This window comes from Falco naumanni, chromosome 12 (assembly GCF_017639655.2).
Source record: "Falco naumanni isolate bFalNau1 chromosome 12, bFalNau1.pat, whole genome shotgun sequence".
Classification (NCBI taxonomy): domain Eukaryota; kingdom Metazoa; phylum Chordata; class Aves; order Falconiformes; family Falconidae; genus Falco; species Falco naumanni.
The window spans coordinates 3,249,196-3,275,932 of record NC_054065.1 but is presented as its reverse complement, the minus strand read 5'-3'; the positions used below and the strand labels follow the sequence as shown (position 1 = coordinate 3,275,932).

At 40.2% G+C, this 26,737-nt stretch overlaps 2 protein-coding genes and 1 long non-coding RNA gene across 6 annotated transcripts in view; 2 read left to right on the top strand and 1 right to left on the bottom strand.

Annotated features, from left to right (window-relative positions):
- The window catches only part of FANCL (FA complementation group L), a 30,365-nt gene extending 26,993 nt beyond the window's left edge, over window positions 1-3,372 (top strand). Inside the window, exons 9-14 of the mRNA XM_040611400.1 lie at window positions 647-730; window positions 1,343-1,388; window positions 1,472-1,553; window positions 2,349-2,465; window positions 2,771-2,842; window positions 3,260-3,372. Of these exons, the coding sequence (XP_040467334.1) occupies window positions 647-730; window positions 1,343-1,388; window positions 1,472-1,553; window positions 2,349-2,465; window positions 2,771-2,842; window positions 3,260-3,295 (437 nt within the window). The 3' untranslated portion in view covers window positions 3,296-3,372. The remainder of the gene's footprint in view (window positions 1-646; window positions 731-1,342; window positions 1,389-1,471; window positions 1,554-2,348; window positions 2,466-2,770; window positions 2,843-3,259) is intronic.
- VRK2 (VRK serine/threonine kinase 2) overlaps window positions 2,899-26,737 on the bottom strand; it is a 46,274-nt gene continuing 22,435 nt past the window's right edge. For 2 of the 4 annotated variants that reach the window (XM_040611398.1, XM_040611399.1), the window contains 7 exons: window positions 26,087-26,219; window positions 15,935-16,055; window positions 13,336-13,394; window positions 11,340-11,521; window positions 7,112-7,285; window positions 6,626-6,802; window positions 2,899-3,599 (listed from right to left, as the gene is read on the bottom strand). In XM_040611398.1, the coding sequence (XP_040467332.1) occupies window positions 3,357-3,599; window positions 6,626-6,802; window positions 7,112-7,285; window positions 11,340-11,521; window positions 13,336-13,394; window positions 15,935-16,055; window positions 26,087-26,219 (1,089 nt within the window). In that variant the 3' untranslated portion in view covers window positions 2,899-3,356. The remainder of the gene's footprint in view (window positions 3,600-6,625; window positions 6,803-7,111; window positions 7,286-11,339; window positions 11,522-13,335; window positions 13,395-15,934; window positions 16,056-26,086; window positions 26,220-26,737) is intronic. The other 2 variants (XM_040611396.1, XM_040611397.1) reach the window with 2 other exon arrangements.
- Window positions 3,596-13,337, top strand: LOC121095983. The gene is made up of 3 exons (XR_005830301.1): window positions 3,596-5,869; window positions 7,580-7,672; window positions 12,677-13,337. It is a non-coding gene; the product is annotated as an uncharacterized LOC121095983 (long non-coding RNA).

Genomic DNA, 26,737 nt, shown 5'->3' with positions numbered 1-26,737 from the left:
CCTAACGTACCTCTTAATTACAAAAAGTGTTGGGTATCGCCTGGTTTTGCTGCCAGGTTTTTAACGTACATCCAGAGCGGTTTTGAGCTGTTTACCCCTGATGAAGAGCAGACTTCAGGGGGATGATGGGATGCCTTGCAGAAGGAAATTATTTGCTATTTCAATAATGCCATTGCTCGCTCAGTCTGGGAGCATGCTGTGGAGGGGACTTTGACTTCTTAATACTGTCTTTATGCTTCTCTTTTTGACTGCAAAAGGCAATGAGGAATTAGTAACAATTGATCTCTACTACCTTTAAAATTTTGCTAGGATTTCAAATGGATTACATCATCTAGCTTGAGTTTGATTGTTCAGAAGTAAGTGTTAAGGTTAAGACTAGTCTAAAAGGAAACTCAAGAATGGCAGTTTTTTTTAAATCAGTTGCTATTTGTAATTACAGTCCATTGAAATTTGAGTATTTAATCTATACTGATACTTTGTACAATTGATTTGGGTACCTACCAACTTTTTATGATTTATCGTAATGAAAACCAGCCTCGATTAACCAATTTAAAACTGCTTTTAAAAAAAGGTTGATGTTTCCGTTCTCAAATACCTGAGTGCAACAAAAAGCTTCCCCTGTGGCTTAGTTGCTTTCTTGTTGTAGGGAACAATGTCTCGGTGAACGTAGAGGTAGATCCTCGGCATCCAAACATGTTCCCCGAGTGTTATTTTCTTGGAGCAGATCACGGTAAGGCAGCAGACATGCACCGTTTGTTTCTCTTCTAGAATCTGAGCTGTGGTGAGCGTGTGCTGGTGTCAGCGCTGTCAGCTCCTGGGGTACACTTCACTTAGGCAGAGCCAGGAATTAGGCTGAATACGTGTGTAGGAGAGTTTTACACAGTAGATGCTGGGGGTTTAACAACCTAAATCCATAGCATGCTGTTTCCCTGTCTGAGTGATGCTATTTTCCAGTGCTTTCCTAGCATAGTTTAGAGGGAACCCTGTGTCCTACAGATGGTAACCCAATCGTGTTTATATTTTTATGTAATTTTCTTTTGAAAAAATAAGAATTTACTACATATGTCCTAATAGCAGGTGGAAATATTTTTTACTCCATGTTCTACAGCTTCTTACCAGTTTTTTAAGGTAACTACGATCACTCTTCAACAGAATAGTATTTTAAATATTAGTGTAATGAACTCCTCACAGCTAAAAACCAAGAGCAGTCACTGACTTAAGTACTTTAAATAATTAAAAACTCCCAGCCCATGCCTTCTCCTTGAGTGCTGAAATCTGAGAGGTTGAATTGGGTGGGGAAGATCTTAAGGATGATGTAATTATTGATGTACTTTGTTTGCAGTGGTTAACCCTTTGAGAGTTAAGCTGAACGGCAATATACACTTATGGTAAGCATCTTACAGGCCTGAAACTGAAATGGTATTTGCCGTTCCAAGTGTTGACTTTTTTTCTCCCTCTCTCCCATCTGCAGGGATCCAGAAATCAGTTTATTACAGAATTTGAAAGACCTCTTGGAAATTGATTTTCCACCTCGTGCTGTGTTAGAAAAAAGTGTAAGTTGCTTTTTGTTAATGATCAGTCCTTATTTCTGAATACGTAAAACTTAAACGGTCGCTTTATAACTGCCAGCAGAAATAAGAGACTTGGAAGAGAGGTAATTGGATTAATATATTGTCATAGGGACTTCTGAACTTCAAGCAACAATTGTCAGAGCTTGTTAACCTTTGATTAGAGGTGCACACTTTCCTGTGGCCTTCATAGCAGTAAGGCGATTAATAACAGGCTTCACTATTAAAAGGGAAAGAGGAAGTTCCAGAGTAGCTAATGAGATGTGGAAAATCCAAACATTCTGTTATGGATGTTGATGACTTAAGTTCTAATTAGGTAGAGCTGCTTAGAGGGGACAAGAGGCCATCCAAATACTGATGCATTTCAAACAAACTCGGAATTAATTTTTGACAATGCTGTAACACTGGATTACTAGCTTCGCTTTCACTTGTGAAATTTTTAAATTAATATCTGACTGAGGTCTTGCGTCTAATGTCCAACTGTAATGACAAATCATTGTGTTTAATAAAAAGGAAACAATGGGGCCCAAGAGCATGAAAATGCTTGTCAAACCAGATGCAATTTGGTGAGAGGATAAAATATAACAGAGTGTAAAGCCTGGAACATCTGGCAACTAATCTCACTCTTTATGCCATAATGGCATAAACATATATATTGAAGGCAAAAATATTTAGTAACTCCAAGTAACAAAAAACGCAAAAGCAAAGACAAATAGTTGAACGTGGTTTCTGTGCTACCAGCCGTGCCGCACTGTAAGCTAAACCGTGTTGTGTTTTAAGGATTTTGCTAAGGACTGTGGAATCTGCTACGCCTATCGCCTCAACGGCAGCGCTCCAGATCAAGTGTGTGATGATCCCCGATGTGGACAACCCTTTCACCAGGCTTGCCTGTTTGAGGTAAAGTCATTAGCAGGGCCAACTTTGGTTTGTCCAGAAAATCAGCATTGTCTGCTTAAATTGCAGATGAAGGAAAATCCTTTAAGGGTGCTGCAGCAGTCACTGTGCTTCCTCTTGTCTTCTGACCCCAATTCACACAGAAGCTCGCAGTGGAAGGGAACCCGCCTCCCTCTGTGCGTACACAGACTGATGTGACCCACGCCACTGCCAGATGTTGATCTTTTGAAAACCACCTGGGAGAACAGATTGTTCTTAAATTCAATACGAAATGAATGTGAATTTTAATCCACTTCCTTCTATTCCAGTGGCTACAAGGTCTTCCTTCAAGCAGGCAGAGTTTTAACGTCATCTTTGGTGAATGCCCGTATTGTAACAAGGTAAGGAAAGCCAGTGACAATGATTGTAACAGGTTTTTTTTAAAAAAACAACAGAATTTGAGGCTACTATCTTCCCTTTAAATGTTAGAATTAAAAAGAGGAAGACTTTAAATTCCCATGCATTTAATGCATCAGTATTTAACTAAAGTTTTCTGAAACAGTGTAAAGATGGCTGCATGCCAGTTAGCCACATACTGGCGTCCATGTAATTAAATTATACTTTTTTAATATTGTAGCAAAGGTCCAGTTAAAAAAAAAATTAATCCAAACATTTGTAATGCAAAACTGCCTTGTACAAATAGCTTACTCAATCCTTATGTATGCACTACACATCTGGGAAATTTAAGAGAACTTGCCTGTAAGAGATAGATATTGACAGTCTTGTTTACAAAAAAAATAATAATAATCTTTTTCAAGCCCCTGACACTGAAATCTTCAATGAAGAAACTCTGAGAAAAAACCTGCGTGCTGGGAACACCGCTGCACTTACACTGAAGGCGTGGACACAGTGACATCAAAGCAAATACAAGGAAAGTAATATTAGTGGCAGAAGTACAAGTATAGCTATACTGTAGTGGTATGTTTCATCAGTAAATGCAAGCCTAAATAGGAGAGCGAGAGAAGGACGGATGATGTCAGAACTGGTTTCTTCTAATGATCCTGGGTGATCTGTAGCTAAGGGTTGATCTTGTTTCTTTTTGGGTTCTAAGAATGTTCCTGGCGGGTTGAATGGTGGTGGTTCTCTTGCAGCGTCTTTCTGCAGGAAAAAAAGAATAGTAATAATGAACTTAATATTGAATAACTAAGATGTGAATTGGAAAAACAGAGATATCAGAGATGACATCTAGGTATTTAAGTTATCCTAGAGAGAAAGCAATACAAAACTTACCAAGTCTTAGCTCTGGCATGTATGTGTGTACATACCTCTCCCTCTCTGGGATAAGCAGGTATAAGTATATTGTATACTAAGTGTATAGCATTAGGTATGATTAAACACCTAAAGAGACATACTCTTCATTGCTGAAGTCAACAGCTGAAATTCTTCTATAACTTGTTTCAAAAAATGTTAATTTTAGAAGTCTTTACGTGTTCTTGCCAGTAAAGTTTCAGCCTGGAAACCCTAGACATTACTCTGGAGTTTGATTTGCCATTTTAGTTTGTACAGGTTTTTGCATTTCACCGTGATTGATCACAGACAGCAGCAATGCGCTAGTAGCCCGGGTTTGTTCTGGCTGGACGGGGGGGGCGTGTAGGGCTCCAGCAGCACTGTCATCCTCACCTTACCTTGCTGGTCTCCATCTCTGAAAGGAATCCCCAAACACTACCAATCTGTTTCTCATATATTCAGGGCTTGACCATATTTTCCACTGTCTCTTAGAAAAAAATGTCACTTTTGGCTTCCTTTCTGTGCCCCCATTCACAGGCTGTTACGCTTTACAGTATGTCCCACTCAATTTCAACCCTAGCAGTATCGTTTTCTTGGAGAAAACTAATAACCTAAATTGTAGTTCCTTGTCTGTCTTCCTGTTTTATTCCTCTTTCAAATTAGTGACAGACATGTCTGTTTCTTTGCTCTTGGATTAAATATGGGCCCCATCTGATAGAAAGGTGCTGTTCTGTCCGCCACAAAGGCAGCTCAGAGGGTTTTCTTCTCTGCTTTTTGTTGTTTCGATATTATTTTCTAGATGTTACTTCTTTCTCTCTTCCCAGTTTATTAGCTGTCCTGTCTCTCACACGCATCCTGCTCCCGTCAGCCAGGTGTTCCTCTTTCAGCATAAAAATGTTTCTCCTTTTAATTTATACCTGAAGTGTAACTGCTTTCCAGGAGCATCTCACTGCACCAGCCCGCTCGTTCGTTCATTGTCGCAGCCAATTGATGTTTTTTCTGAATTTACTTCCCCAAAAGACAAACCAAGGAGCAAGAACCTTCCCTCCTAGTTCTGTATTCAGACCCTTAACTGCCTCTTCTGTTAACAGCAACAGGGTGGCCATCCGGGCCAGGTGACGGGGAGGTGACCACAGTTAACTGCTCCAGGCAGGTGCCTAACCAAAGTGCTTGGAACCGCGCTCGGGAGAACGCATGGCAGTCTCACACCACTCCAGTTCCCCCCCAAGCCGTTGGGGTTTTTCCCCACTTTTGTGCCTGAAGAATCCTCCTGAATTTTCATAACTTTAACTAACCATCGTACTCTAAAATTTCTAAGTTATAGTGTGTGTGTATATATATATAAATACATATAATAATAATTTCTAAAATATACAGCTTTCCTTTACCAGTCTCCTAAATTATGTGAAAGGGAGTGAGAGGAAGTCTGCAAAATGGAATGAATACAATCCTGCCTTTTTTCCTTCTCTGGTTTCTTGTTTGAATATCTTAAATGTTATCTGACACCTGTTTTAGCTCTCCCCTGTTACACAGGATACTCCACCGAACTAACAGTGCTGCAGCTATGCAGAATAATCATATTGGAATAGCAGCTTTTTCTTTTAAGAGACCAAAGGAAAACACAAATATAATCTAAATACCAGACCGGTAATTGGTCCCTGTTTTATAAAAATGTACTTTTCCAAGAAGGAAGTAAACACAGATCCCCAAGTTACTCTCTGGTGTCAAGATCTATACTCCACCCTATGCACTTGCTGTTCACGTGAACAGGGGAAGTTACTCCAGCATGATTCCTCCCCTCCCCTCCTCCCCCCCAGCTCATGTTGGAAACCTAAATGTGGCTCTCTTTCCATAGCTACTTCTTTCTTAGGACTGCAGTTGCTTTTACACAAAATATACAGGAAGGAGGTGATTTACTGTTCAGTGGTTTGGGGGGGGGGGGGTGGGGGTTGCTAATATATTTTAAATTTTACATTTGAGGACTAGGAAGTGGTGCTGGAATATCTTCATGTTGCAAAGCTGTATTTGCTACTTAGAGTCACTGAGGACTCCCGAGACACATCAGAAGCTGTCTACCTTGCCGTCAGCCAAACATCACCAAAAATTGTTCTGCTCACCACTTTACTGCCTGATGCTCTCAGGTACAGCTGTGCTTTTTCTGCTTCACTCTCCTAGCTTGTACCGGAGTCTCCAGGCAGTGATCAGCAGACTGCTTGAATCAAAGAATTTTGGATTAATTATAAAGCTGTCTTTAAAGTTGCGGTTTTGTGTTTATTAGAAATTGTCCTCATTTACAGAGTTATTTTTTTATATGAAAGAAAAACAGGGTAGAATCTCTTTGTTGAAACACACTTAAAACTCCACAGAAAAGGAGCACAGAGTGATTACTAAGATGTATTTTATTCTGCATTATTTTTGCTAAAACCTTGATTAATTTTTTCATCCATTTTTTAATGTACAGTTGAAGAGTAAGACTGAATACATTCATTCAGCCCTTTTATGCAGTAAATTACCAATAATATTTGAAATTATTTAACTATTGAAATCCTCAGATTAAAAAGTGAGAATTTAAGAACTTTGTAATTAAAGAGTGCTATTTCCCACTACGTAGAAAAGGAAACTACTGAAGTTAAGTTTCTACCAGGAAAACAGTGGGGTCCACAAAGGGAGTTGTCATTTCCCAACACTGATCTGCCCACCAGTGCCGTACTCGAAACGCAGGGCTTTACTGCTAAACCGTAAAGAACCTGAAGTGCTGGTTTGCTAAGACCATGAGCCCGCAAGCATCTAGTCTGCATACACTTAGTTCAGGCTTTGTTTTTTTTAAAAACTTCTTCTTGGGAAAGCTGATGCTTTCACAGGGTGCCAGGACTCTTCTCATGTAACACCAGCCTCACCTTTTGTGGGCGGTCGGGCTCTTGAACCGCAGTGTAAAAGTCAATGGGCTTCTCTTGTGGCTGGAGCTGCCGGTGGGTTACCCGAGCGCGGGGCCTGCTGAGGCAGGTGTGTCCTTCCTCTTCCACCTTGCTTGGCTTCTGTTGCAGCGGTTTTGGTGAAGGCTTTGGGAAGTGAACCTGTTAATGGAGAGACAGTAAGCTGGGATGCTGCAGAGAAACCAGTAACGTTCAAGATAATCACAGATACCGTCGCGATAGGTGGTCCTGTCAGGTCTGAGGCAGGAAAGGGCAGTGCCCTCTTTGCACTTGCTCCCTGCCCTTACAAGAAACTCGTTGAGTTTTATGTTTGGAGTAATAGGAGCCCGTAAGCACATGCCAGCTTTGGAGTTTGTGAGGTAGTGTTTGCCTTTTTCAAAAGGCAGACGATGAGCTAAGAGAGCAAACTCCCAGGAGGTGCCATGCGTTCCTGCAGTGCCCGGCCCTCACCTGCTGAGGCTCCGTGTGGGGAAGCATCCTCTTTAATTTACTTGGCTTTTCTTCATCTTGGAGTTGTTTGCCTGTGGCCCTGGTACAGGCGTTGTTGTGACAGATGTATTCTTCACCTTCTGCCTTCTTTTGCTTCTGCTGAACTGGTTTTGGCATAGGCTTTGGTATGCAAACCTGTTGATGTACAATGAGCAATTTTGTTCAGTTAAAAAAAGTATTTCAAAAAGAAAAATGTTCCATCTCCAGTACAGAGAGCAGAGAATGAGAGTAAGCTTTTATGTTTCTCAAAAGAATTGTTTTCAGCATTTTAATTATTAATAAATGTCATCTTCAAACAGTACAAAGTTAGAGCTGTGCTGTATTTGGGAAGTATCCTATAAAATTAACTTCAGTTACACATTTCAAAACGTTCACTAATAACCTGTAGCGGGAACGATGCCAGTAAGTCACTGTTTGTTTCATTACAAGTAGAGCCGAGTGCATTTCGTATCACTGGACCGAGTCAAATGCCAAACTCTCAAGGAAGATAATCACCGAGTCTTGTGACTCTGGTAATCTAATGTAAGTGTTAAGGCTTATATTCTTTTACAGTCTTCTAAAAGGTAAACAGGCAATACACGGGGAGTAGTTGCATGAGTTAATGCAAGTTTTTTACAGCGCTGCTCCAAGCACTACGTATCAAATGATGTCTGGGTTTGGCTTTTGTAACTTGGAAGACAAATGTAGCCCAAACACAGGCTGTATGCCACATGCCTTTGGTACTTCTGGCACACTAATAACTCTGTAACTGTAATGTTTGCATATGGTCCTCTACGCAGCAGCTGCATCTGAATATAGCAGCTAAAAAAGAAATAATGGACTGCTTTTTTATACTGCAAATTAAATACAGGAGATAGAAACTGCACAAACTAAATACCACTGAAATTGCCAGGAGGCACTTCGTACATTGTTTAAACCAAAACACCTTTTAAGAATGTAATCCATAGTTAAGTTCTGTGAAAATTACTAATGCTTAGAAAGGTAAAGGTGTATCTGTTCTGAACAGCAACGCCAAGTAGTTTCAGTCAGTCTGCCTCAGGACGTAACACTCTCGAGAGCCCTGAGAAGTGGAGCTGCACAGGGGAGGCTCAGTACTTACCCCAGTGCGGGGGCCCAAGCTGTTTTCTCTGCACCACAGCACCGCACAGCGCCACGCAGCGAACTCTGCCATCTGCACAACGTACGCATGCCTTAACTGACTGCATCGCTTTCAAAACCGGACTTAGCAGCACTTGTGAAAATACTTACTTTTATGCCTAACAATTACCATATTCCATACGATGAAAAAACTACAGTGATGTAATTATTTAATATAAAATCTACAAAGCCTAGCAAGTCATCAGCTAGCCTCGCCATACTTCACTTGGCCCTACCACTAGCACTTTGGCTGTAGTGCAGGTGAAAAAGCTGAAAATAGTTATCCAGTGCTAAAAACTGGGGTAAGCAAATTTGAGAATCAACACAATATTTTATCACCTCTGTTAGTTGTGGAATTGAAACAAAGAACCAGGATGTTCAATTCAAAGCCACTGTTACGCTTTTTATGTCATTGCAAGATTAGTACTATGCAGGGACCCACATCTTCAAATTCACATTCCGTAGCAATTCCTCTTCACATCACGAAGCTTCAAGGAGCTAGTGTTACAGGAGCCCCTGGCTGGTACTTACGGGTGTCTACTGGTCTTCAGTAGTAATTCAGAAGTAGTTAATTCAGAAGTAGTTAATTCAGAAAGGAATTAACGCAAACCCCCCTCTTTCCTGTGTACCAAACTGGTACAGGTGGAATCAAACAGGTCACGTGGAGTCAGATTCTGCTTATAAGCAAGAAGTGAGGAGACAGTGGCTTGTTTGTAGTGGCTCCCACTATTCTCAGGTTGCCTCTTTAATGGGAGAAGTGTTTGGTGAATAAAAGGAGAGGTGGAAAGGGAATACAGAGATGAAAAGATCCAGACCTAGAATAACTACTGACAGTGCCGTGAGGAGATGCAGTGGGAAGTGCCTGTCTGTCATCGAACACTTTGTCAGGACTGTAACACCAAAGTGCACCAGGCCTTGAATGTCCTCCACAGCTGCTAACCACGGGCTGAAAAATCAGATTTTCTGAAAATAGCAGTACATTTACAGAGAGTTCCATTACCTGCTCTCTCTACTTCTATTTAAGTACTCCTTAACTCCTTTGAATAACCCTAGAAATTTCCTTTCTGCAGCTGTTTTGCAGCGATTATTACAGGGAACGTGTGCGCATAAGCAGCAGAACTGGCTGAAGAAACATAAGTAAAAAATAGGTGATCATGGGAGCAGTGCTCATATCCTTACTGTTCAAGAAGCAAGACAACGCTAAAAATTTCTCTGAAAAAGTGATGACAGGTGCCAAGATTTAGTAATATGCAGACATGCTCTCTCTCTCTCTGATCTTGTTCTTGGCCATCAAAACCAATTCTGCTTAGTCCTACGGCACGAGAGTGGCGATAACTGACACTCCTCATTCATGGATTTTTCAGTGGGGTTGTGCACTTGCAAATAGCAAGTGCTACAGCAGCTTTTACAGCTTGGAAGGTCAGGATCATCTTTTATGCCAGTATACTGTCAAGTCTTAGGCCAGGCAAGAAGAAGAAGAAAATAGATTTACTATTCAGTATCTGAGTCTAAGAAATCAAAGACTCTTGTCAACCAGAGATCCAACAAGATCAGCTGGAGATCAGTTAACAGCTAACTCGTATTTCAATTCAGTTCAGAAAACAGTACAAAGTTAAAAAAAGCTGTTCAAATTAGTGAGGAAAAAGCGGTCACCATCATAGCAAAGTAAGTACTGTCACTGAAATAGCTTTTGGGCTGGTTAGAAGAAAAAAAGTGTGATAAAAACAGTAAAGTCAATAAAATTGCTAAAATAAGTATCTGTAATTACCAAGATCAAAACCCAGCGCCTTTTTATTAAACATGAACTTTTGTTCTGCCTTCCATAATACGTAAATAGTGCTGACAATTGGTTTGTGAGGCACTTGCTACAATAAAATGTAATTGTATCATGAGAGAAAGGTGACAATCAGGAGATCATGAAAAAATTACATATTCTCACTGGTGGTTAATTAGCCATGCAAAACCCCCTCAAACAGATATTCTCTTCTATTAGGAATGATTACTATGCAGGCCTACAGATGTCAATACCACAGTCATTCAAATACTTCTTTCCCTACTAATTGAAGGTTGTAAAGCTCTGGTGCCAAGGTTTTGCTTCCAAAGAGCTAATTTATGACTAGAAGGATATTTTATGTCTTCAGTTGCAGCAGCTACAAAACTCAGCAAATCAGAACCATCTGTGCACTGATACTTGAATCACCATTCATCTAGCAGCCTATCAGTCACATTAGTTTGCATCCTGCATTCTTGGCTCACGTACACTTACGACGGTCCAAAGTTCACCAGAAATATTAAAAATGAATGGTACCCTGACCCTGCCTTATTCCACAGGCACCAGGGACAGAAACGGGGCTTTTGCATACGGGGAGTTTCGAGGCAGAGCTGTGGGAAGACTGACATTTCACAGCGAGTCCAGCAAGACTTAATTGCCTCAATCTCCACTTATCAAAACATGGGTTTATTAGCTGTATAGTTGCAGACTTAAAAGTGAAATAGGAAAATACAACACGATAGCTGTCACTTTTAAAATTCTGTGTTAGCGCATCACATAGCACCGTGTGCCAGTAACACTGATAAATCCCAGAATAATAACTCCTCCACATTAGTGGCTGCAGGAGTATAAAGGCAAATGACAAAGAACAGTTTGAAAGCGAGAAAATGAATTAAATGCTTTCACTAATAAAGGTAACTTTGCTTTTAATCTGGAATGAAGGAAAAACCTGGCATTCAGGCTCGTCTTCAAGATGTTAGTGAACAAAGTCCTTGACTTCCCCATTATCCTGAAAGTAAATCATTCTCCTCAGACCTACCACTTTGAAGTGAGAGGCTGTAGGTCAAAAGGACTCATGACAGTTCTTCCTCCTTAAGGGTTGACATCCCACTTTTTAGCAAAGGCAGGGGAAACAGGAATTAACAAACATGGTGTATTTAAGGCAAAAGAACTGCTGTGTCAGTTTTAGATCTCAAAATGAGACTATTTCCTCTTCTACAAAAGAAAAGGCAACAACCAAGCAGAAGATGTCAGAAATAAAATCAGAACTGTCTGTCTTACTTTTGACGTTTTGGCAGCACGGTGGTTTCGTGTGCACGCTGCAGCGGAAAATTCCAGAGGGCCATCGTAGCGAGTTCCACTTGACTCCAGTCCATCCAGCAGGATTTTCTTGAGCACTTGATACTTTGGCTTCTCATCATAAGCTAAGCCACAAACACATGCCAAAAACTTGGATACTTCACCTGTGGAGCATATTTTAATGCAAATTTCACTTGGTGTAGACCTAGAACTTCAGAAAGAATTTAATTCCAAAATGGATGCCAATACAACATTGCCAGACGAGATGACACAATTTCAGCTGAAGACACACTCAAAACACAGAACTGACAATATCTTGTCCTTTTGAGATGAGAAAAGGAAAAGATTGACTTGGATAAACAAGCAAACCCTTAAGTGCTGTCTCTCATTACAGACATGCACTAATTTGTGCAGTACCAAAAGCTAGCTAAGTATAAAAATTAATCAAAATACTTTATCGACAAATATTGATAGAAGTATTTTCTATTTGACAGATCATAATACCCCTTTAAATACTAACTACTCTCAACAACATTATTTTAATCTGCACAGATGTTATATTTTCAATGCTTTGGGAAAAAGCATCTTTTTTTTTTTTCCTTTTTCACCTGTAATACTTGGGCAAATATTGGTTTTGAGATTGCATCCTAAACCAGTCTTAAGAGCAGTATTATTTTGCTATCAGTATTGATTGGTTCTAGAAGCAGGGAAACCACTGAATGGGCAGAAATAATGCTGTTAGGAAAAACGTATGAGGGGGATAAAACTTTTCAATTGAAGACCCAAGTGCATCCTAAAACTGGAGTACTACACCAGATTAGCATCTGGTAAAATCCCAGGAGTAAATATTTATTAAATATGTATACATGTCACGAACATATTCTATGTAATACATAATGCATTCCAATAATTCCAATACCTAAATGCTATGAAAATAAGTGAATAAATCAGAAATAGATACTGACCTTTGAAGGAAGTTTGGTGTTTTCCCTGGCTTACTTTTGTATTTCGGTGAAGAAACATACATATGACAAGACAAACCGTCCATTCATTTGCTTTTTTAAAGTCTGAATACTAAGCACTAAACCTCTTGTAGGCAGTTGCCTACTGTTGCCATACTAACAGCTACTTCTGTTGCTAAGATAGTCACTGCTTCCTAACACCTTGGACTACATACGGCTAAGATCCCTTATGTCACTATGTGGCATACATCACAGATGAGACCGATCAAGATTTTTATGCTACCACACACCAGGGTTGAAAATTTAGCCCTCAATGTCTGTTTCATCTACTTAGTGCTTGTTTATGGGATAATGCAGGAAAGCAGCAGAAAAAAGAGTTCCTGCAATAAAAGCATGAGGTATCCCGAGTATCCTGTATCAGTGAGCATCAAGAATCATTTATTACAGTGACCAGCATCCGACAGCATCCAGAAGTTTACTTTCTGCCCTTGCAGCAAACAAGCCTTTGAGCTAAAAGTGATGAAAATATAATAAGCTTGTACATGAAGGGCCTGATCCAGTTCCACTGAAGTCAGAAATATTAGTTCAATTAAATCGCACCCTGAATTAACGAGCGTGACGTATCACCTAATTATTGAGTATTACAGAACTCCTGCATTATCAGCTAAATGCAGATATTGCAGATTGAATTATTCTGTGGGATAGGTATGCATAAGGGTATTATCCACTGTATTTTCACACAGGCTTGACTTCAAGGGGTTAATTCAAAGATGACTTCTGTTTGCACACTATAGTTTGCCCTTAGACCTGAGCCCCATCACACTGCATGGACTCAGGCCCGGTGAAGGCATCTGCCTTAAGGTGCAAAACTTAGCAGTTGCATTTAATTCTTAACGACTTTGTTAAATTTGTGTTACTTTTACTTATCTTCCGCTTCCCCAAACAGAGTAAGAGATTTAAGTATTTCTTGTTAACAGGCTGAACAGCTATGCGTTACATAGTGCAAGTACACTTACTACAGCTGCTTCCAGAAGAATCCCATTCCATCACTGAATCTGGGAGCTCATCCATAAGTCTGAAAAAACATGAGAGTGCAACAATTTAATGTGGTTTTGGAGCAGGTGATTCTTCAACTGGGATTTAGGAAGACAGCAAGTCTCAATTCCAAAGGGAGTGGACCTCCGGGATAGCTAATGATTCACAGGACTGCTTTTAAAACAAAATCTTTTCTTACCAGCTACATTTTTAACTCTTTGGAGACTGCCAATTGCACCAAGACCGGGCTTTCAGCTAAGACTGCACTTTAAGTTTTTCTTTGCAAAAAAAAAGAAAAATCCTTTGAAATGAAATGGCTTGTTCTGATTTCAGTTTAATGATTAATATTTGTATTTCAGAATTTATGAAGCAGTTCTGGCCTGCCTACTAGTAGCTTAGCATCAGGTTCTTTTTGCCATGTAGCTCACGGGCAGCTGGGTGATGGCTGTCAAAATTACAAGCAGGCACAGCAGGGACAAAAGGGGAGAGGGAGGTTAAATGACCTAAAGTCCCATGCACTTCATAAACTGAAAGGCAGGGGCCACAGGTGTACTTTCTGTCTATCCAGACACATAAATACCAAAGGACGCTGGAGTTCAGAACTGATGACACCCTAAAATCAGATAAAGTAAGGTTGGCTCTGATCTTCATGCAGGCATGAACCAGGATGATTTCCTAGCACCTGTAGGAACCTGCAGCTGCACAAGCCCCCTTGCCCTGAGTAAGTGAAATCCATTAGTTCAGTCTAGCTGTTAATATTGTTAAAGAATCAATTTTTTGTTGTTTTGTTTAAAGGACCCATAAAGCTCCACCAGTAATAGGATATGTTCTCAAATGCATAAAGTTAGGGTACGCAAACGAATAACCTTAATTCAGTGATTTGTTGTTTAGTATCAGAAATAAGGGAAATGAAACATATACACATAAACATTCCTGTAATCTATCTTAAATTCCAATTCTGATGGAGTCTCTCCTCCAGTTATGGCATGGCACAAACATTTCAAAATTAAAACATACCAGCAGTCCTTCAGCATCCCCTTACCAGTGGCCAGAGCTTTGGCAGAGTTGCCTCATTGCCCCAGCATTACTGGGCATGAAAGACTATAAGCTGGTAGTGAAGAGATGAGAGGATGAGGGTTGGAGTTTCTGCTCCAGCTGCTGCCTTCCAGCTGCACCCCACCTTCCGGGGCCAGTTCCTTCTTCCTCACCATCACAGGCTGCAGCCAAGGACTGGCACACTCACAAGCAATTCAGCTCTGCTGCTTAACATACTTATTAACTTACAAGAAACTGGATACACACATACACCCAGATGTCTATTTCTGGCCTTTGAAAACAGTATAGGCACTGAAAATTAAGATAAATAAAAGGGGGTGACCTGAGCGAGTTACCCAATATCAAGAATGTAATTCCTTAGACTAATAGGATATTTCTGATAAATGGAATCTGTATCATTTTCTGTGCATTTCCTTGAAGCATCTGTTTGCTCGGCATCCTGAAAATGCTAGCAATCTAAGGGTTAACCACAAGAGAAGAATTAGTGAAGCAGCTTGATTGATTAAATTGATTTAACATTGAATTGTATAAGTGTTACCTTGCAGGGGGTTGTGTAATGATCAGAACTTCTAAAGGAGAAATATTAAACATAACATACGATGTCAACATTTACAGATGCAATCTGTATTATCCACAGTCTGCAGGCTAACCTTTTTCTCTGTTGAGAGCCGATGCCACACTGCATTTGCAGATTGATTTCTGCAGATCAGGTATCCCTATTGTGTACCTCTGTTGTGACTTGCCCTACTTAAAAGTTTGCTGCCTTCTCCAATTGTGATGTTACATTTATGGGTAACTGCTCTTCTGTATAGGCTTCTACAGGCTACACTGTACCACATGCAATTAACTCTCTCAAGTCCCAACTGTGAAAGCAGAGAAAGAAAACACTAATACACTCTGTTGCTTTAGTAAGCTCTAAATGAGTCATGCTGGGAAAAAGGAAAGATTTTAATCAAGTTCCTTAATATTTTGGTATTTAATTGTTTGTAATGGCAGTAGGCTTATATAACATTAAAAACCTACAGAAAAACATCTGAAAAATAGGATCATACAGAAAGTTAAATAAATTGAATGCACATGTGGAAAAACTTTCAAGAGATATTTGCACTATAGTCTCTACAAAGCACCCATGAAGTTTAACGGACACACAGAGCAAACTTATGTATGTACAGTAAGGCCTGCACTAATTCACAAATGTTTTCTTTAAGAAAAAACAAAAGTTTAAAAAATACACAGCACAAAAAATGTGTGTACTGTGCGTTTGAATTTATCATCTCTGTACAGCAGTACATATATAAACATGTGGAAGAGGGTATATATGCACATAAGAGTTCACATTTTAAACCGCTTCTAACATCCCTGTTAATTAAGGAAAATTGTTTTAGTTTTCTCAAAAGATGCTATCCTACAGCATGTGAAGCTGTCATTTTCAGACCTGTTTTGTAAAGTGATGAGGACGTTGCAGGGTTCTAGGGTGGTATACATGTGCAGAGGTGTACATGTGTGTGGTGTCTTTTTTTTTACTTTGTTTTCGCAGCCTGGACAGCCTCAGGGTCCTTCAGGTTCTGTTCCCAGGGCAGCTTCCCACATAACCATTGCAGCATGCAGTAGCCAAGGATTTCAAGGTCACCTCGTCTGGATGGGGCTAAAATGGGGGGAGGGAGTGGGGAAGAGAAAAAAAAAGAAAAAGATGAAGAATAAGAACCTCTTCTTAGGAAATAGAAAAGACTTTGATTGAACTAGTGTTGATGAAATATGAAAAAGCCAAATGGGCAAAGTGTTTTGTTTATTCAGCTGTATTAGACCTAAAACGCCCCGGCATTTGGCCACAGTCCACAGACAGGCAGTGACTTGTTACTGTTGAAGTAAGGGTCAGTTTCCTCACCTCCTCCAACTTCATCCTTCCTCAGTCTGGCCTGTCACATGGACTTGATCCCCATGGCCTCTGACATGATCCAGACAGCCCATAACTGAGTACCAACACTTTCTCAAAGAGCCAAGCAGTAAAACAAAGAAATAAATGTCTGCTGCTAAATTGCTAACACATGTTCCAGGAAGTCCATGGGGTCCACATTGGTCATGCAGGGACCCTGTGAGTGCAGACTAAACACTGATGGCCTTTCCTGTTCTCCTACAGAGCTATTTGAACTTGGAAGATATGACAAAACTGCCATCTAGTGTACATTTATACACCAAAACCATCTGCTTAGCGGTACCACAAACTGTTTGTTTAGAGAGTTGTAGCACAAGCTAAAATACACTTGCCGTTTAGCAAGTCCTGTGTAAACTTACCACTACTGCTTCCAGAAAGGAAGTTATTTCACAGATTTACTCTCACTCTGTGTACCCCAAACAGATATACCAGCAACAGAATACAAATACAATAGATATAACTCCATCAAAAATTAACCCCATCTCCAAACATCATATATGGAGAAAACCAGGAAACTGAAGTTCATCTATAGATTGACTGTTCCAAAAGAAAGAGGGGAAAAAAGCGCAATACTAAGAGAGCTGCTATTGCTTGCTGCTCTTCAGAGGAAACCAAACTTGAAAAAACTGAACAAGCAGGACTGCTGCAATACTACTTCATATGCTTTTGACTTGCAGCCTATAGTTTGCAAGTCAAGATCACATGGAATCTGCAGAAACAGAAATTGTCAATCATGATTAAAGATGGGCAGATGTAGAAGTTAAATTTATGCTTTTCCAAAATGATTTTGCACTTTCCAGGAAGGAAAGAAGATTGCAGGTTTTGTACTTTTTGTCTAGCATAAAGACTAGTAGTTGAGCGTAGTGCTGTTAATTCAGCTGTAAACAGATATCATATTTTATGGGCCTTCATTAAATAAATTCCAGGAAGTCACTCAGCAAACTTATCTTTTAATTTAAGAAGTCATCTGCTAAAAGCTACGGTGCCAACACATCATAACTGTTTCTTGTTACCGTACACACATTATTGTAAAAGCAGAAGATTAGTTCTTATACATTCTTTATCTTAACTGCTATTAGACTACGGGATTGTTGAAGGCCCTCCAATCTAACAGAATGCTACACTATCCCTTGGGTGTCATTTATTTTCTGCACTAGATTCAGCAACGTCCTAATGCAAGACTTGGCTCTCATATTAAAATAAAAACACAATCTCTACCACTTGCTGTTCTGTAGTGATTTCTTCAGCCATAAATCTCCTGTTAACTGTGGAACAACTCCATTCATACACATGTGTTCTCAACTCCTTTTTCCATTCTGGCAATTCCAGATTATAACCATATAATTCAGCACTTTTGATTGCAGATCCTCCAGTTTTCACACAATGCTTTTCTGGCACCTGCTTGTGTAAGATGGGCTACAGAAAGTGGCATTCTGAGAAAAACTGTCAAAATAACAATGGACCACTTTTTTCCATTGAGGGACTAATTGATATGAATCTGTAAACTATGCTAAGTCAAACAGATTTCAGAAGCTCACCTAGGACAACTCATTTTCTGACAAAACTGTCCCCCCAGAGGGTAGAGTTTACTTTGCAGTTAACAGTTTGACCATCATTAATTACCCTCTCACTCACATGCAGATATCTTCCAGCCATTTCCTGACTAATACTAGAGCAAAGCCTTCAAAAATAAGGAGATAGGTGCAAGTAAGACTTTACTGTAACAAGTAGTCAGCTAGGGAAGAAAAAAAAAAAAAAAAGTACATGTAACGAAGCCATACATCACTAAAAAATAAAAGGGGAAATGTTTTACAGAGAGATGGTAAACTCCCATATCACTTTATCTCCCAGGTCACTGCAAGCGTTACTACATAAAGACATTTACATGTGTTTTTCATAGAACCACATGAAAATGTCAGCGTTTGATTATTTGACTGTACTAGCCTATACTTTCTGTCTGCTCTTTTGCCAGCTTTGTATTAGAGATGCTAACTTATATCGTTTACATTCTTATTAAAAAAGTATTCAACTATCTAATCTTTAATGAATTAATATTATCTATGAACAATGGAATAATTAATTTTCACCCCAAAGAAAGCACCAATACATAAGTTTCTGCTATATGTTTACTTGTAAAAATAAATCTGCTAATACAATTGACGTTTACAAGAATTCTTGATAAACATCAACTGAGAGAAGTCAATCTGGCTTCATTTTAAATGTGATAGCCATGAAAAAATAAAACAATTCTGCTTGATAACTTGTCACTGCTACAAGAGCATACATTCAAAATAGTACTTATTTAAATCAAATTCTCTTCACTTCTCTGTAGACTAAAAACTTTTTTTTTTTTTCTATAATAGATATTTGGGTTCTGCGTTTCTATTCACCAGGATTTTTTTTATTATTATCTTAGTCTCAGATGAAATACTATTTAATGAGAACATGTTGGTGACATTTTATTTCACAGTATTTTTATAGTTTCATTTTTTAATTTGAAGATTTAAGGCCTGATTCTGTCCTCAGTCCTGCCAAGATAAATCAGGAACAACTCCACTGAAGTTAATGAATTAACAACCTGTCAATGAAATCAGTCAGGCCACAACAAGTTTTATATACACCACAACCATATACTCAACATGCAGGCACAGGATTCAACGATAACTCAGAACAACATAACTGAAGCAATTCACTCTGAGAAGAAAATACATTATGTATCACTGTATACTGGATTTGGCAGCTATCTGAGCCCTAATTTATATTCAGATTACTATTTCAAAATAGATCATAAATGACATCACACTGGCCACAATATGGTCTCAAAACTACACCGCTCCCAGGAACTCATCTGAAACTCATGTAAAAATGGGAGTTTTCCTTTATGGCTCTTGTTAAGCTAACTTTCTCAAGCCTTTGCAAAGATCTAGGAGACTAACGAGTGACATATGAAATGTTCTTCTATTATTTTTAATTAGCACTGTTACATTATAATTTCACCATTAGTGTTTCTTTAGATTGGAAGCTTTTCATTAAAAGGATCATTTTAGTTGCTCATATTGCATCTACATGCAGTAGAACCTCCAATTCTCACTGGCATTACAGCATACAAATTAATGTTAATTCACAAACAAATATAACTCATACCACAGTCATTAATCCAAAAGCCCATAAAGGAAAGGAGTGTTAACATGACCATGGAGAAATATAATTATGTTAAAAATATATCATCACAATGTTTTAATAGATGAACTAAAAGTGATATAACTTCTTAGTTCAAGATTGAGATGATAAAAAAACCAGGCAAATACAAGACTTGTCAAAAATCAGTGCCTCTATTAAAGGCAGGGGAAAGGAAAAGACAAAAAAAAAGGCTGCTAATGAAGCATTGCTTCCCCAAGATACTGGTCAGTCTGAGAGTTCACCGCAGCAGGATAGCGACTAACTGAATAGAGCGGGTTGCTACGGGAAAAAGGTTAGACAAATAGAGTTACATTTACAATAAATGTTAATGCTTGGAGGCCATTCTGTACAGTTATCCAGTCTCAGGCAGGGCAACTGTCAGCAGGGGCCAGGAACAACCTCCCTTCCCCTCACACACAGTTCTGCACCATTAGCTTGGCATGTTGCTGAAGTACTCACTGACAATAACCACCACCACAGAACGCTGGAAGGAAAAACCCAGTACAAACACGGTCTCACCACAACTGTACTACAGCTCTTCCAGAGAACTCAGTCTGGGACATGGCGACAAGCCACTTGTCCGGTGCCAGCTATGGGCTCTCTTCTAAACTTGGACCTTACAGCTATACTCAACTGCTCATACAGCTGATCGGCACGAAACATACTGCAGCACTGGCAGAAGTTCCCGCAGTTGTTCCCAGGGGGGATACAACTGTCACTCTCCAGCACTGACCTCACCTTGGGCAGTCACAGAGGTGCCGTGCTGACAATACTGGCCTCACAGTCCTGAGGACTCGCACCCTCTCAAAGGCAGCATCAAAGCTGGCAACCAGCCCAAACATCAGCACTGCTCTTGTCAGTCATGGGATGCAGTCCCAGCACAGCAGTTGGATAACTCGTTTCAAAGCCCACAAAAACAGCAACGCTACTGCTGCTGTCCTGATGCAGCCAAACTCACGAGCACACAGTAAGCCAGCAGGTCTTAAAGGCCAGAAGTTCCCAAACTGTGATCCTCAAACCTCTTCACAACAGCAGAGCTTTCCTGGACAATCACAACCGCCTAATGTGCGGGTGCAGGCACATGCAAGCAGTTACATGCACCCACGGACCAGCAGGGTGTAACTGCAGAGCCTCCCTGTTTCCCCACTTGCTCTGCTGCAGCCATAATAGAAGAGTACAGCCAGCTGCAGGATTCTCCTCTAAACATGAAGAGAGAATGAATAATCATCAGGATGGTGGAATGGGATGTGCTGAAAGGAAGAGGGCTGGGGTCCTGATTTGGTGGGGAGACGTTTATGCAGTGGGAAGTTTAGAAGATGCAAGGGAACTTCACAAGATCTGAGTGGGAGATAAAATAGTGGTGGCAAGAGGTGCAGATACCTGGTTGGAAGTAAAATGTTCCAAGCTTGCAGCGAGGAGAACTTGTGGCAGGAGAGTGGGGACAGGAAGTTTTACTCTTCTTTCACATCTGTGTGGCAGAAAAAAAATCACAGAGGTAAGGGGCTGACAGGTAGGGGCTGACAAGCAGCTGTGAGATTCACTGACTTTTTGAACTCATGGCGTAGAGAACAACAACAGCCAAAATTAAACAGCCAATTCCCAGCCACACTCATCAGTTCTGCTAGAAAGTTGTGAGGCTCATCATCTTATTTTGCCACTTCTGGACATTCTTGGCAGGACCCAATAAGCTTACAGAGGTGGTTATAGGAACCTGTTCAATCTTATCTTCACGAAAGCCCCTCTTCTTTCACTTACAATGACCTCCTACTCCTTCTTCTGCTGGGCGCATATTTCTAATTGAACACTCAGAAACTAAAATATCTTTTTATTTATTTTACACTGCAAAGTTCCACCCATTTTTTGCCAGACCAGTTATATTTTCCTTTTATTTTTAGGATTTACAGTTTGTCCTGCACACAGTCTTTGGGAAAGGCATACCAAACTACAGCAAATCAATAATTCATTTGACCAACAAAAAAATCCAGCACGCTCCCTCTGAATCCTAACTATACATGGACAGATGCCAAATAAACCTCTTGATCCAGAGCCATTTAGAGCTCTGTTCTCTGGAAGCCATGCAGGCTTAGAAAGGGCGTGTTTCCAGGCATTGGTGTTTGTATTCTTGCACATCCTTCCTCACAAAAGGAACTCCGTGTATATTCTAGTCAACTCCCGCATATAAAAGAAGAAGAAAAACGGACAAGCATCGAGCTATGTTCTTAATATCAAATTGCAACAGTTCTGTCAGACCAGTGGGGAAAATAAGAACAAGAACTGCAGAGCCTTCCCTACAATCAGCCCAATGCCTGCATTGCCCTGTACAAACAGTGTACAAGCATTTGGCTGGACCTCCAGGAGCACATGTTGCAATAACCCAGTGTGAGGGGCACAAAGAACTGGCTGAAAAAAGACATCAAACATAGCTGGAACTGCCTTCCCCTAATACTGAAAATGAAAACAGGCACACACTCTTTTGCTTGATGAAACCAGCTCAGGCAAAACATATTCACCAGCTACCAAAAGTGACAACCAGTAGGAGGCAAGCGTCATCAGATATTCTACTTCTCTTTAAGGCTGTCAGAAGTCCCACCGCTGTCTTAAGCAGCCTTTACTATTCCAGATGTAAATAGAAGACCTGCAAGGATTTTGGTAGGCCCTCTATCCAATGCGAGAGATGGCAAAACTGCTAATAGTTACTGTGAACCATTGTTAAAAGGAAGAGGAGAGTCATCTTGAAATCGATGGCAAACACAAATATATGCTGGAGGGAATTCAACATAGACAGTTCATATTCTTATGTTCATCAATGATAGCAAATTAAAACTGGTCTTATGCACTCAATGCACAGGACTGGAGTATTTAAAAAAAACTCAATATGTTAAGCGCAGTATATCTCCAGAGAAATTAGGTATTGACTGCATGCCTCAGTGAGTAGAAAATCTACAAAAATCCATAGCAGACATTGATCCAAATATTACTTTTTAACACTAACTATGTAACAATTTTTTAAATGTACACTGGGTGCAGATATAATTCTCTTTAATTATCAATCAACAAACAAAAATGTAATACTGTTTATACAGTATGGTCTTTAAAAATGAATACAATGAATACACTCAAATACTACACTAAAACTAATAGTGCAGCTGTGCTACATGAAATTTGCTGCAAGATAGAAAGGTTTTAAATTTAAAAACCCCACATGCTGGTTGCAGTGAGATCCAGCCACCGCATACAGAAAAGCTGATGGTGCGGGTCAGATCACGTGGCAAAGGCCAACTTGGGTATCAACTTGGTTCAAAGTGAACCCAAGACACAGACAGGGGATGTAACTGTCTGGTTGTGATGAATACTTGCAGACACCCGACAAGTCTGGAAGCCTCCAGGCAGCACTACAGCACAGAAGAGCCAGCCTGTGGGGCCCACATGCGCTGGGCAGAGCACAGGTGAGCCACACAAAACTAAAGCCAGAACCAACACAAAATGCTGAGGCATGAGGCAGGGGAGCTGCTCCCATCATTTTCCAGCACAGGGATAATTCCTTTTCAGTTCCAGCACAAGGTCAAAGCCACCAGCACCACCAGCATACACTGGCACATGCTAAAGTACGTTGTTTGAAGGCAGTGATTCGTCATCAGCTGCCACAGAAATGGCACACTCAACTCAGCCCTTATCAGCTGTCAGAAGAATATGGACTAATTCTACCACCCAGAAGTGTCACCACACAGTGGCCGCTAGTAGGAAACTTTCTGGATCTCTGTGGACTGCATAATCTCTACACCTGATGAACTCCATAGATAGCTTGGGGAATAAATAGGCATGCAGCTGGGTTAAACTCTCGATTCAACTAAGGAAACACCAGTGTTGATTTAAATTAATGGGAAGCGGTTGCATTTGATTGGCTTTATGCAAGGGGGTTATCAGCTTCAAGTATTGCCAAGAGCCACTTTTGAAAGCAACAAATTTGTAATTTTGTTGTAAGTTCCAGCATGTACCTCCAATAGGTGTATATATTGAGGCAGCTCCTTTATGAGCAAGTCAAAATGTTCTCATTTGTCTAGCTCAATACAGTGACTGGTATAGTCAAGGTTTCTGAGATTGGAGATATTTATGTTGCCATGTATGTTCAGGAAATGACCTCTGGAAAGGACAACATTTATATAAAATAACATTTAACAATTAGAACTATATTCCAAGAGTATTTAAATAAAAAAATACTCTACCAGAATGAATGCTGTCTATGCAGCTTTTATTTGCCAACAGTGAAGCTAGTCTTCAAACACTTTTCATAAGCGCACCCCACCTCACTTGGTACATGGGATTGTGCCGAGACTCAATCATGAGTTGGGAGCACAGAGATTGTTGAGCAAAGCAGCCCTTTGCTCCAGCTGTTGGAAGTCTTTCAGTATCCTGAAACATCTCCACAAATCTAAATCTCACAAGAGATGACTTGAGGGAAACCAGTCACTGTGTTCTGCCATCCAGACCTGTGCAATCTCCAACAGAAGTCGCTGCAGATGCATATTTTCCCCGGGATGCTGAGAGACCTGCTGCAAATGGGAAACACTGGTGACTTGACCTTAATGGATTCAGGCTGTTACAAAGTCAGAGCTGAGGCATTCAATGTGAATAGCTTGGATTCTCTGCAACATACCAGATATCACATCGTGTTCTGCAGGCTTTTCCAGCAGAAGCATCAGAAAAATCCATGGATTTTCTGTTTGCAGCTACTAACAAGCAAAAAATTTTCTAGTGTAAGATGGGGGTAAGCTCACCCAAGCTATCCTTCTGAATATTTTGTTTTCTGGAGTCCTCTGCTTTTCGCCCATTCTGTCATGGCTTTAGCTACTGGACTGGGTGATCTATCCCACAGATTGCAGAAGACAACAACTTAATTAACACTTGCATTGTGCACACCTTTTGCACAATGTTGAAAGTTGAAAAATTTCCCTAGACTTTCAAATAAAAGGAATTATCTGTCCTGTAATCACATGCCCATCAACAGATACCTGCCCACGAGAAACAAGCTGCTATAACTATCCAACTGTCAAATCGCAAATACTCCAGCTTCTACCTGTTCTTCAAACACCATCCACATCAAACACTAGTACACAGCCACATCGCTCACGCTACCAGGGAAAGCAGCCAGCCAGATCTCCAGAAAACACACTGTATGCTTGGGAGGGCTAGAAGAGTCTGAAACAGATGTCCTCTTCACCACAGAATATTTTTTAGCAGGTGAAATTGTGCAATTGTCTTAGTAGCAAATACTTGACAGTCTTATTTCATTTTTCCTAATGACCAAAGTTAAACGACTGCAGGTTTTAACAGCGCCGGCAAATTATCAAGACCCTCTACATTACATGGTCAATGGTCCTTTTAATAGAAAAAGCAATAATATACAGTTGTTTGTGCCAACTAAAACTCATTAGAAAGTATTAGTTTAAGGTAACAGTTCAGCAGCTATTAACAAGCACAAATTTCCACAGTTATCGCTTGTGACACTATGATACTATCAAAGCTGGCAGCAGAAAACCATTCCTTTTGTTTTAGAAGATCTTGGTGGGGGGGAGAGGGGGGAATACGGGAAAGAAAAGTTAACAAAAACACTGTTTCATAGCAAGAGTCGAAGTTTTTCAATAATCACCATTTTTTTCACTAGCATAACATTAGAATTGACTTTTTGTCTTGCTGACATAGCAACTAAGAAAGTTGTGTTGCATTGACCATATTGATTGTGAACAATGCAGCCATCAGTGGGACTCTGCACCATATATTTTCGATATTGACCTCCCATTCCCTTTTCCATGGCTCTATGGGTCTGCTATTGGATTTGAACTGCAGTGTAATAAACAGCTAAGGTTTAATTAATGGTAAATGAATACAAGACATAGGTTATGACTTTAACTAATTAGGGAATTGTTGAATTAAGTCTGCCTTGGAATGCAAGGCAGTACAATCAATATCCAATAAAAGGACTATGTATGTAATTTACCTGCAAATGTGTTTCCAATACCATCAAAGTGAGTTTAAATAAGTAAGATATATGAAAGGTTACTGGAAAAAAGATTTCAAAAAGTTAACACTTTATGGCTTCCAAAAAGGTTTTTCTCCTTGCAGAAGGAATGTCATCTTGAAATATCCTCTCATAACACAGATGGTGACACTCAGGCACAGCTCTCCCTAAAGGACAGTGCAGACTCAAAACATTTTTCCTTGACAATGCAACATTAGTAAATATTGCCTCTGCCTCTACAGAGTATAGCAAACACAAACCACTACTCCCAACACGAACCAATTAAGTTTAATGGCAAGCTCTTCTTAGGGTCCACCTTCCAGCACCATACATGCAGCAGCCTTTCAGTTTTAATCAAGCTGCCCCCCTTCCCCCACCAGCCCCGGAGAAGCATTCCCAGGTACAAGAAGAGGTCATCACACAAGGGTCTGATCAACCCTGAGCAATACCCAAGACTACTTCTATTGTATACATCAGCTCACACAGCCTGATTACTCATTCTGTAATCACTCCTCTGAAATAAAAAAAAAAAAAAAAAGAAACCTACCTACTCCCTTGTGGGCATCTACGCTGGTAAACTCTATTGTCCCATTATGGCCCTTCCTAGGATTTTCCTGATACTGTTTGTGGTTCCCATTGGGACAATATCTGTAGGAAAGTCCATAATCTGCAAGATAAACCTGGAAGACATGAACAGACAAATGAATAATGCTTTTGTCCTTTGAAAGTATAACCTTTATAATTAAGTCTTAAGAAACTGATGGGTTAAGGACAGCCTTAGATCTAAATTTTATTAAACCAAATGGTGCCTCAGGATAAAATATGTACAACTGGGGGCTATAACAGCTGCCCTCCCCATTTAAATCCTTCCACTACTATACTCTTACCTTATTTCAGAGTTGAGGAGAATTTCAGTCTTTTTATTTTGTTCCTAAGCTCTCTCCTCTCCAGGTGGGCACCTAGACATCATAAACTGCAATATGCCTTTTATGTATCCTCACGTTGCTTTTGGGACCCCTTCCCCTACTTACTTAAACAGGCACATACACACCTCTGTTCAAATTTTCCATCGGCTGAGACTGTACAATTTCATAACAGCAGTGCAACTCAAAAGCCAACCAGAGGAAGTGAGAGGCAGCAGCTTGCAGCAAGAGTGGACACAGAGCTCTAGCGCTAACAGGGACCATGCCCACAGGGC